Here is a 12,405-nt window from a genome sequence, read left to right as displayed (position 1 = left end):
TTTAAACCTCCCCTCTTTTAGTTTAAAACCATTACTCCCAGTCCCATTGCTACACGCTTTGATGAATAGTCCCTCCCCAGTTTTCCTCTTTCCTTTAAGTATTGGAAAGCCCCTATAAGGTTTCCCCTGGTCCCTCTTAAACTAGGCATAATATAGAGTAAAAACAGTGATTCCAATATAAACAATCATTTGAAAACGGTCATAGAGGGCATTCTTACTTATCCACAGTGAAGTACAATAGACCTTTGAAGAGAATTCTGAATAAGGAAAGCTTATAACCTGTGTTATTCTAGAAAGAGATGTCTAGAGAAGGATCAAACAGGATGCACATCTCTAAGAATTGATACACAAACAGGCTGAACTTCTCTGTGCTTAATTAGAAATGTCTGCAGAGCAAGTTCAGACATGTTTGGCTAATCAGAACATAAAATTTAGGCTTAAGGTCAGGACTTCTCTGAACAGAAACAGCTTGATGATTAAGCATACCCACTTATTTTGTTTCAATGCAGTGTTATATTGCTGAAGAAATAACTGGATGAGGGTGGAAAGGCCTTGCAGAGAGAGCGGGACAGATTGGAGAGCTGGGCGATCACCACCCACGTGAAGTTTAACAAGAGCAAGTGCCGGGTCCTGCACCTGGGATGGGGCAACCCTGGCTATACGTACAGACTGGGTGACAAGACGCTGGAGAGCAGCCCCACAGAGAGGGATCTGGGGGTTGTGGTTGACAGCAAGTTGAATGTGAGCCAGCAGTGTGCAGCCAGGAGGGCCAACTGTATCCTGGGGTGCATCAAGCACGGCATCACTACTTGGTTGAGGGAGGTGATTGTCCCGCTCTGCTCTGCGCTGGTGTGGCCTCACCCCGAGTACTGTGTGCAGTTCTGGGCACCACAGTCCAAGAAGGACATGAAACAGTTGGAGAGTTCCATAGGAGGGCGACAAAGATGGTGAAGGGCCTGGAGGGGAAGACGTATGAGGAGTGGCTGAGGGCACTGGGCCTGTTCAGCCTGCAGAAGAGGAGGCTGAGGGGGGACCTCATCGCAGTCTACAACTTCCTTGCAAGGGGGAGTGGAGAGGCAGGTGACCTATTCTCTAAACACCAGCGATAGGACCCACGGGAATGGTGTTAAGCTGAGTCAGGGGAAGATTAGGCTGGACATCAGGAAGAGGTACTCCACTGAGAGAGTGGTTGCACACTGGAACAGGCTCCCCAGGGAAGTAGTCACTGCACCAAGCCTGTCTGAATTTAAAAAGCAATTGGAGTGTGCACTTAGTAACATGGTCTAAACTTTTGGATAGACCTGTGCGGTGCCAGGAGTTGGACTTGATGATCCTTAGGAGTCCCTTCCAACTCGGGGTATTCTCTGATACTATGATTTCTTATGACTTGATGTATACTGGGGTATTAGACAGTCTTTTTGCAGGCTCTGTGACTGAAATGAATTTACAATTAGACTTCTGTAAAAGAAAACCAGACAACCAGTGGACAGGCTGTGGAGACATACCTGAAAATATGAACCAGCTAGTCTCCAATGCTGGCAGTCTAATGGGAAGAATCATGTAATGAATATCTTAAAATCACTTGCTTTTCAGTGCAATACTGAAAGTTAAAAGGGTAGCATCTCAGCTACGATTATGTAGTGTTTGGTTGCTTGTTTTTAAAACAGTGTACGGGTTGGATGAAGTGGAAAAATACTGGGGTTGTTAATGGTCATGACTGGTGTTGTCTTTTGTCTATAGTAGTAAATCTAGATAATTGGGGCTGGCGGTTATGTCTGGACCACTTTCAAGCTGTATGTGTGAAATTCTCCCATTCTACTGTATTCATCAGCAGAGATGACTGGCCCAGAAGCATTTTTGCTAATATGCAAAACGGTTTTAGTGAGGCAGATGTGTCTGCTACTCAAAAATGCAATGATTACATGTTCCACAGCTAGCTGGTAAGGACTCCCTCTTCTTGGAAATGGCTTTCATGATGTTGCTCAGTTCGAGTTCAGCAAGGATCAGTCATTGGTCAGTCTTGTGTCTTCTGTTTATTTTTGGTCATTATATTTTTGTTTTTACTTTTTTTTTTTTTTTTTTTAATTTAAGTTATTTTATTTTAACCAAGATCTCCCTGATCTGCCTGTGGGCTTTTCTTTGCAAGGTCTAGCAGTACTGAGAAGGAAGAGCAGGTCTGGAGGTGGATGAAGCTTAATTCAGTTTTTCTACCATTTTACCTTTTCCAACACTGTGAAGAGATTACATGAGTGCCATCCACAGCTTAGTGTTGAATTATTTTATCACCCCTCAATGCAGCAGAAAATAGATTCCAATAGTGCAATGAAGATGAAGCCAACCAGAGGAAATAAAAGTAAGGAAATGCATGAGTCTTGATGTATTTGTAAATGACTCTCTGGGAGAAGAAAAATGCACTTGTAAAAAATAAACTCAGTATAAGGTCTATTAAAAATCAAATTTTATGAAAAATGTAAAAATCCTTTAGTCATTTTTGTTCCAAGTCAGAATAAGTCTTTATTTGTTCAAGTGGCTTTTGCATAATATAGTTCCGCACATTTTCAAAAACTTTACATGTTTGTGTTCATCTTGCTCATTCTTCTCTTTTGTCCATTGAAGACATAGAGGAAGAGGTTTTTTATCTTTTTTCCTTTTATTTTCTTTCTATTTTTGTCACAATCTCTCGCTAGATTTGATAAATATAATAAGATCAAATAAGATTAAGATCAACTCTGAGAGTAAAAAAGATAAAAGGTTTTACGCATTACTATTAATATTTACAAAAAACAACCAACCAAACAAAAAAGCCACACAAATACACTGTAAATGTTTAACAATATTTAATAATATGGAATAAACAATCTCCAACTCTTAGCTTCCTTCGTGGTATTCTGCTACGTTCAGTGACTTTCACTTCCTTGTGCAATAAGCACAGTGTAAATGAGTTGACAGATTTGAAAATCCATTTTGTTTTTATCCTCATAACAATGGAGAATATGGTCATGGAAACAAGGACCTTCTTTATTTATGGGCTTGTGAGTGTGTACGCAGAGATCCTTTGCCAAGCTTTTCTGTCAGCACATTTCATATGTAACATGTTTTGATTTTCCTCATTGCCACAAGATTATCCACTGCCGGCTTTGGTGCCCTGCAAAGCGAATGTGGAGGACCTAGGAGCTCCCTGTTGCCTGCATCACTCAAAAAACAACATACTGGCATGCTAACAAGAAGATGTGTACTTTTTCTGACAGCATAAATTCATCCTAGTCTGAGCCATTTCAGTCCTGTTTGTTCTGAACTTTCCTCCCTTCTGAGTGCTCATTCTCCCTTCTCTTACCGTATGGTGGGCACTGTGGCTTATGCTGCAAAACCGCTCTTTTTGCTTGCGACGTTTTCTACCAGATCAGCATCCTGAAAGTTGCTCATTGCATAAAGAAATGAGCATTACATTCTGCACAAGAAAAAGTAAAATGCCCTCTAAATAATTAGTAGTGACAGCAATACCTGAAACACAGCTGTTGATTTTGATGCTAGTAGCTGGGATGGAGGTTGCCTGCTAAAGGGTGAGTGATCTTTTTTTATAGATAAGTATAAAATACACCAATGATTTTTCAATGGATCTGAGTCCAGATGATTGAAAATATCTAGTGTTTTATTTTTTCTCTTGTACAAAGGTGTTGAAAAAGCAATCAGGAACTTGGTTGGCAAGTCACTTCCATTTCAGGTAACCCAATATCATGCAGCCACCCAGTTAGTGGAAATTTTATATTGAATTTGTTGACTAAAATGGGAAGGAGTTCAGCTGCTGCTAAGAGGATAGACAGCAGGAACTGCTGAACAGGGAGCAGGAAAGAGAGGGATGGGGGCTGGAGATGAGTTCCCTGGACAATCAAGTTCCTCATGTCTCTTCTCAGAGGGATGAGGAGACCGAAAGAGGAGGACTTGAAGAAATAACAGATCATCAACAGAACAAGAAAAGCCATAGGTTGACAATGCTATTTGGGAAAACCTTGCTCTTCCTCAGACAGAACTGAGCTTCCAGGATGTTGATTTTAGGCTTGCAGAGCTCCAGGATTAGTTTTTTTACCTGGAGTTTCTAAATAAAGCTGGTTTGCTGCTGGAGGAGCTGACCTTCGCTTTCTCCAGCTGCTGAAGGTCAGATCCCAGTGCAGAGGAGTTCTCATCTTGGAGCGCACCAGTAAGATGTGATGCTGGCGTGCTTTTATGTTCAGACTCACTTAACAAGTGCAAATTAGCTGATTTCCCTTCTAGCTGAGAATGGAACAAGTGAAGTTGCTACACAGTAGCATAAAGCATATGACATAAAACTCAGTGCAAAGTGGCATAGGAGGGGAAGGTTGATTTAGTTTTAAAATGAAATGACTGTTTTTATGTGGTCCTATTGCTACAGCTGCAGAAGCACCAAGAGAAATTTGTCCCAGTTTTTGTGTGTGTGCTACTTGTGATGACATGGAGCATAAAAGTCGCTGGTTTCATGTCTCCAGGATTCTCCTTCAGTTAGTGCCCCTTAGTTTTGGATGCATCTTCTGTATGCTTTTGAAGCTGACAGTGATATTGTTTTTATTCTGTCCACCTCTGCCAGTCACTAGGATTTAACCTTTTTTTGTCTCCTTTTGTAGCTATTTTGTGCCTCCACCCCTGTTCTTTATCTTCCCACAATGGCTTGATGCTGTAGATCATCCTTTTATTTAGTCTTGATGGAGGCCATCCCTTTGTTTTAGGTTGTCCCTTGTTTGTTCTGTCTTCTAACCTGAATTTCCTGAGAAGCTTCATGTTGATGTGCTTGATGACATTGATCTAGGTGCTGCCAATACCTGCCACACTTACAGTAAAGCTCCTGCTATGCATTTCTTTTGGTACTTCTACTCACAGACCAAGCCTTTCATTCTCCACTCAGGTCAATCTTAATGTTTCCATTACAAATGGAAATGTGAAAGGCAAACGGAAGAAATGTAGCTTTCTTCAAATCCAATTCCTGGCATTTTGACTTCTCTTTCCAGTGAGCCCACGTCCTCCTCACAAAGTTAAAAACTCAAGCTTCCTTTCTGCTACTATGAATTACTGTACCTCAGTAATCTTAAGTACTGTCCTTTGTTACTTAATCCCCCCCAGCATCTAAATTTTGTAAATGTGGACTCCATGAGTGGCCTTGATCACTTTTGGTTCCCACTCAAACTGTAGTTGTATTAAAATTGGGAACTTGAGAGCGTTCTCGGACGATTTTCTTGCTGTCTGAGCCTTTGAGTAGATTCTTCCGCGTATCTTGCTGAAAGCGTTGGCACATCTCAATTTGTATTTGCTGATGGTGGAGATTTTCCTGGTTCTGTGATAGTTTTCATATAAAATAGTTCTTGATTTCAAAGAGGAATAAGGCTAGCCAAATGTTCTTTTCCTGTTTGCAAGTAATTTTTGTGCAGTTGCATTCAGAATAGAAAATATAGAAGGTGACTTTTGTTTTTTAAATAGAAGATATCCCAGCAGGAAATACCACATCTCAACTGCTCTGAAATCCCCTGAACCTTACAGTCATCCTGCCAGGGGTGATAAGGAGCCCCAGGTGAAGAGGAGAGGGGGTGAAATCCTCTCATGAGTGTCATGCAGGCTGCGCTGAGCAGGATTGGCCAAAGACTGGCGAGTTGGGTCCTCCATGGGCCTGGTAACTTTCTGGAAGAGTAGAAAATTCCTTCCCACCTCTAGCCCCTGTTTTTTGTTTGGGGATTGTTTTATTTTATTTTATTTTATTTTATTTTATTTTATTTTATTTTATTTTATTTTATTTTATTTTATTTTATTTTATTTTATTTTATTTTATTTTATTTTATTTTATTTTATTTTTTTTAATGAAGTGCTAGTTAAACATATGGAGAAGCCCAACAAATGCCCAAATCCCCCTGCTCTTTGGCATGAAATAAGATTGGCAGGAGAGGAGTGAGAAGGTGTCTAGAGTAGAGTGGGAACTTCCACTTTCCATCAGGAACGAGTTCAGCAGGGAGAGATCATTGCAGCACAAGAAATGGTGCGATTTGGCAAAATTGCAGTAAAGCACAGTAAAGCTGATTGCGCAGCTAGATGCTGTGAGAAACTGAGGTTTTGCTGCTTTCCTCCAAAATCCAGAATGTACATTCCTATTGCTCTGCTTCCAACCTCTGCAGAATAGCAAAGGAATGAACCATGTAGAAAACCAAACCAAAGGAAAAAACAAACAAACAAACAAACAAAGAAAACAACCAAATCTACCAAGCAATTAAATCCCCATATTTTAATGCTACCTTACTTCTGTGAGTTTGACACACCATTGGCTCAGACAAGCAGTAACAAAAGAGATGCAGCAGGAGGGTTTGGGTGAAGCTAGTGGCCGTCTTCTTTTGGTGGAGGTGAACTGTCTCCCTGCCTCAGCTCCCCATTTTCTCCAGCAATATGCTACCTGGTAGTAGGGGTCGCTTAAACATCATCCTAAATCTTTCAGTGAAGCTAAACACTTACTCATTTGCTTTTACCACTATTGCAGTTTTGTGATTTTTTTAAAAACTCTTGTATATATGTATAAATCTATACATTATCACCATCATTGTAATTTATCAGTCGATTGCTAGATTTCAAAATTCTCAGATGGATTTTCTGGAGAAACAGTCTTTCGCAAAACAATTTTTCAGTGCTGTAGATATTTGCAAGATCTGGATTGCTCTTGAACTAGCAACGATCTCGTGTTTCCTTCCACAATAGCATAGCTTGCCAACATGCTATCAAATTAATGTATGTGAAAATATGTTAAAGAGTAAAACTGGAATTAAGAAAATAATTTTCTGCTTTACTAGCTCTGCGTCCCTGTGACATCTCAAAAGGCTACATAGAAGGGTAGGGGGAAAGTGAGTTTAAAGCAAGCTATTCAACTGCCACCTCTGCCACCTGAATATTGTCAGAGAATATAGGGACTCCAAGTGAGTAATAATGCAAGTCCGAGGTAGGACAGGTCAGAGAGAAGCTTTTTTTAAACTATGATTGTATTGAAAGCACATTCAGACAGCAACTCCCCCTATACCCCTGTTCTTTGCCAAGTGACTGCAGAGACCTGACTATGCTGTTTCAAAGAAAAGGAAGAGGTAAGGAGAAAAAATCATTCTAATGCAAACAAAGCTAGGTCTACATCCTTGGGATGGATGGACTCCAGAAGATAACTTACATGTTAACAAGGCATGTACCCATGCATGGGGGAGATGGCAGTTAACAAGGTACTTGAGGAGTTCACAATTGTGACAATATGGAGCTGGCTCTTGGTGGAGCCTGTAAGAGTGGCACATCCAGTATGATCTTAGCTGAGAAGTGGGGATTGGAAACCATCACAGACTGCTAGCTTTTAATCAAAAAAGGCTGTTTTAGTTATTGCAAACTTCTTAGCAAGACCTCTACTATCTTGAATAGTAATATTTTTGCTATCAAAATATGTCACATGGAAACCCTTTGGAAGACTACTGTATATTAGACTCACTACACAAGTAAACAAAAATGTACAATGCAGCAAGAAAAATTTCTACAGTCTTTCCATCACAAAATGTTTGATGTGCTTTTATTATTGTGATCCGGTTGACTTCTAGAGAGTAAAGAAAGACAAGAGTCATGAGACTAAATTTTATCAAGGTGGTTGCTGATCAATGGACTTTTGAACCAGAGCAGGAAGTAGAAATAGAAAAAGGAAAAAGCTCAAGAATTCTGATCCTTGAGGGTGATATCAATTACTTCTCACTTCTGATGGGGCGTTTCGCAAGACTTCTGTGCGAGCTATAAATCTGGGTGAGTTGCATCGTGTGACTGAAAGCAGCAGACTGGAGGAAGTGCCAACAACTCTCCACATCTGAGAAGCTGGCATTGAGGTGAGATGCACACTTTTTATGTGAAAGCTTTAAATATCTTTCTGGGTAGCTACTATGAAATGAAGTTGAAGAGGTTTTAGTTTGGGATGAGAGCTACAACATGTATGTGTGGATCTGATGTCTGTCATTTACAGAGGCTTGATGCACCCTTCAGGTAATGAGAAGAGCACTATAGGATAACCATACCTAGTAAAGCGAGGGCTTGGAAGGAGACATTACTACAGAAATTCCAAGGGGTGAAATAAAATACTTTACAAGAGAATCTTGGGACTAGAATCTGTATGTTGTCAGAAATTAACAACTTTATTTAATATTAATGTTATTATTACTAGCAGTAGTAGTACAGATAAGTCAATAAACACCATCAAAGTCATTGTAGTCATAAAATAGTGTTCTAGCAACCAATAAATTGCACTTTCATTTAGAAGTTAATTGAATGTTTCACTAGTTTTTTACATACTATATAGTGAGTTGTGAACTGCTGTCAAAGCAGCCCACACCTATTTCTAAAGTAATTCTCAAATGCAGTGTCAGTCATGAATTGAAAGACTCATTGTAAGAGACTAAGAAGCTAAAACAAAAGAATGTCCCAAAAACTCAGCAGAGAATGGTGATACGGTCAGAAAAGAGGATCCTGCTAGGGCTGGATAGTGCTTTTCTGAGGCCAACGTCCTTATCCTGGGTAACCTTCTGAGATACCTTCTGGTATCCGAGGTTCTGGCAGCTGTGGTCAGAAAGGTATTAGCAATCTCTCTCTCCGCCTTCCCCTCAAGAAGGCTCTGGGACACAGGATGCACATATTACCATATAAAGCAGGAACTGGAGGTGGGGACTAGCTGTAATTAGGATACAAAGTGAGAACTGGAATTGAGTCCGGCGTATAAATAGTGCGACTCAGAAGGGCTTTGTGTGCACCCACCACCATCGCAGACAGAACAGGAACTGGACCAGAGACATCGCTGGAACCCAGGGTGGTAATCTGGACCTTTCCTTTACCATCTTTCTCTGTCTCCCTCTCTTTCTCCTATGCTACGGCCCATTCAGCCCTCTGTGAAATAATGAGATGTAAATAGCTCCCATTATAGATAGGAAGGTTTGATCAATTTCTGCAAGAATAGCTCTTGTTATTTTATTAACTTTTGCTAAATGTTAATAACACCAAACAATAGTTTGAAAAGTTTTATATCACTTAAATTTACTCCAAGATAGTTACACAACTAAGACCTGATAGATTTGATGCATATCTCATTTTACTCTTAATTTTTCCTTCCAAATTCAAATTTATGCATCATGCCCTCAGTTTCGTCCAACAGCTGTTTTATTCATTCCTTGCTATAACTGTTCTAATTGTCCCATTCTTCTTTTTCCCTCTCCATTGCCTTGCGTCTTTTGTGGAAGGGCTTCTTACAAGTATTGTTTGTTTTCTGTTTTCCTTTTCTGCAGGCTGTCATCTGACATCTACAGCAACAACTCCAAATTACAGAAACACTGCTGAGATGGGGAAAATCATCATTTATGAGCACGCCAACTTCCAGGGGCACTCCAAAGAACTCACCAGAGACGTTGCCAATCTGACAGATGTAGATTGGAATGACTGTATCTCCTCAGTGAAAGTAATTGGACAGCCTTGGGTGGCTTATGAGCACATTAACTATACAGGCCGGTTACTGGTATTTGAGGAGGGAGAGCATAGCTTTGTTGGTAAAGAGATGAATGACAAGATCACTTCCCTGATGTTGATTACTGAAAATTTACACAATCCACAGATCACTATCTATGAACATAACCAATATCAAGGGAAGAGCAGGGTGATAACAGAAGCTACCAATTTGGATAGGGGTAATGACAATGACATGGCATCTTCTCATAAAGTGCAGCAAGGTGCCTGGCTGTTGTGTGAACATAGCGATGGAAGTGGTTTTTGCTACATTGCACGAGAGCATGAACACCTTCCAAGTTACAGAGCAATCAATTTCAATGACAAGCTTTCATTTCTGCGTCCCCTTCTCCCTGGAAAGCATTGTCACTGATGGATTGCAAATTCTGAAGTCCTAAGGGTAGGTGTAGCCCTAGCAAGAAAGATGGGACCTAGATCTCTCTGCTTTTTTTTTTTTTTTTTTTTATTTCCCCTTTTGGCATAGAAATACTGAATGGGAGAGGTCTCCTTTATGCTATGCTGCTGCTGTGTATTTCTCAATCCTGTGTGGCACTGTTCTCCTTCCCCATGATCCCAATGAATGTAAGAACTATTGTGTTTAGTTACATGAAAAAAACCTCAATGATAAGAGATGATCTTGTGGTGCGTAACCTGTAACTAGCATTCCAAAGTACTACACCATGTAACGTGAAAATGTTGCATGTTGCTTCTGTTGCTATAGGCTAAGCACATATATAGTGTATAACCAGAACTGCTGACTTTATATTCTTCTTTACAATGCTCTTGCTTCACAATGACCTCTGCATTTTTTTTCTATTCCATTTTGCGTTGTTACCAATAAAGAAGATATTGCAGGCAACAATGGCTCTATTTTATGTCTTCTTTGTGGTTTGACAGAGAAATATTACCCTTATATATTATGTGATTTCTGTGCGTTAAGAGAATGGTTCACACAGTCAGATCCATGAAAAAGATTTTGAAGTCTTCTGAAAGGTTTTATTTCCTTCCATTTTCATTTGTCGGTAATGTTAGTTTCAGGCATGACTCAGTGTGATGTCACTTAATGGTCATCTTGTTAAGTCACTGTCTTATTTATGATTAAGTTTGTTAGATCATTGCATTATATCAATAAATATATTGCTGCTTCCCTCCCATGAGGGAAGTGTGTAATTCCATTTGTGACATTCAACCAGTCTTAAAGTCTTGGTGAGCATGCTAATATTGCTATCAACATGGCCAAACACAAACTTGGAAACTTTACTGAATGATCACAATACTGATTGTGTCCTAAGGCACTGATCATACTTACAATTTATTGTCTTCTATGCTCTCAAATATATATTCAAACGGAAATTTCTGATAAATTGTAATTGATTGGTTGACCGCAATAGGAACTCCTGAGGATTTTTAAACCCTTTTTATCTTGATATGAGATGATGTATTATTTTGAAGTCACAGTGTTTTAATCAGAATGGAAAAACCCTTTCTTCCAAAGAAACCCTTTCTTCAAAGCCATTATAATAATACTGAGAAATTTTGAAATATTGAAATATGCAAGGTGTAATTAAAGATGTGGGATCACACATTTCAGAAACTGTTTTGTCATATACAGGTTTACCTGGAGAATGCAGAATTGCAGTTTTGAAATACCCCTGTTGAATGTCAGTTGCACTCTCTTTTTTGGCAGTTGTGCAGCTCTGTATTGCAAAGTTCATCTATCTGAGTGCTGAGCTCCTGTTTGCCACTCTGTTCTTGTAGTTAGAAGTAAAACTTACAGCATGCTGTGCTATCATCTGCTGGGCTTTGTCCTGTTTTAAAACAAACGTCAGTCACTTGTGGTCCTTTTCTAGGCTTGTGTGTGTGGATGCAAATGTACAATATACAAATATACACCTTCTTGGAGCTGTTCAAGACCAGGTTAGATGATGCTCTGAGCAACCTGATCGAGTGGGTCGTGTCCCTGCCTATGGCAGGGGAATTGGAGCTAGATGATCTTTAAGATCCCTTCCAACTGAAGCCATTCTATGAATCCATGATTCTATGATCGTTCAGGGTTCATGTGTGATGGGACACTTCTTACTACTTTGGAGACAATTTCTGGTTTCCTTGCTTTACTCACCACAGATCTTCTTTTATAGGGATTCCAAAACTCAATTCAAAGAACACTGAGAATTGTATCTACTCTAGGCCAAAATAATTTGGACACTGAGAAATTTTCGGAGAAAGCCAACTGTAAAGAAAGGAACCAAATAGTTAAATCCCTTAAACACTTCCAGGGATGGGGCGTGCACAACTGCCCTGGGCAACCTGTTCCAGTGCCTCACCACCTCTGAGAGAAGAATTTCCTCTTAACTTCTAATTTAAACCTCCCCTCTTTTAGTTTAAAACCATTACTCCCAGTCCCATTGCTACACGCTTTGATGAATAGTCCCTCCCCAGTTTTCCTCTTTCCTTTAAGTATTGGAAAGCCCCTATAAGGTTTCCCCTGGTCCCTCTTAAACTAGGCATAATATAGAGTAAAAACAGTGATTCCAATATAAACAATCATTTGAAAACGGTCATAGAGGGCATTCTTACTTATCCACAGTGAAGTACAATAGACCTTTGAAGAGAATTCTGAATAAGGAAAGCTTATAACCTGTGTTATTCTAGAAAGAGATGTCTAGAGAAGGATCAAACAGGATGCACATCTCTAAGAATTGATACACAAACAGGCTGAACTTCTCTGTGCTTAATTAGAAATGTCTGCAGAGCAAGTTCAGACATGTTTGGCTAATCAGAACATAAAATTTAGGCTTAAGGTCAGGACTTCTCTGAACAGAAACAGCTTGATGATTAAGCATACCCACTTATTTTGTTTCA

The 12,405-nt window shown here is 39.8% G+C and overlaps 1 protein-coding gene across 2 annotated transcripts; it reads left to right on the top strand.

Moving 5' to 3' along the window:
* The first annotated feature begins 7,837 nt into the window (after positions 1-7,837).
* LOC119715300 (epidermal differentiation-specific protein-like) lies at positions 7,838-10,405 on the top strand. Of its 2 annotated transcripts, none has more exons than XM_038172915.2 (2): positions 7,838-7,886; positions 9,330-10,405. In XM_038172915.2, exon 2 carries the CDS (start codon positions 9,383-9,385, stop codon positions 9,914-9,916), a length of 534 nt encoding a protein of 177 aa, XP_038028843.1. In that variant the 5' UTR covers positions 7,838-7,886; positions 9,330-9,382; the 3' UTR covers positions 9,917-10,405. The 2 variants fall into 2 exon arrangements, with proteins under 2 accessions (XP_038028843.1, XP_038028778.1); XM_038172850.2 differs by lacking the exon at positions 7,838-7,886 and adding an exon at positions 8,512-8,860.
* Positions 10,406-12,405: the final 2,000 nt, after the last annotated feature.

The sequence above is a fragment of the Anas platyrhynchos genome, chromosome 1 (genome assembly GCF_047663525.1).
Source record: "Anas platyrhynchos isolate ZD024472 breed Pekin duck chromosome 1, IASCAAS_PekinDuck_T2T, whole genome shotgun sequence".
Lineage (NCBI taxonomy): Eukaryota > Metazoa > Chordata > Aves > Anseriformes > Anatidae > Anas > Anas platyrhynchos.
The sequence above is the reverse complement of the archived record's forward strand: the minus strand, read 5'-3'. Positions and strand labels throughout refer to the sequence as shown.

What these genes read in the sequence shown, in the direction of transcription:
- LOC119715300 (XM_038172915.2), top strand. Translation starts at nt 9,383, where the DNA reads ATGGGGAAAATCATCATTTATGAGCACGCCAACTTCCAGGGGCACTCC.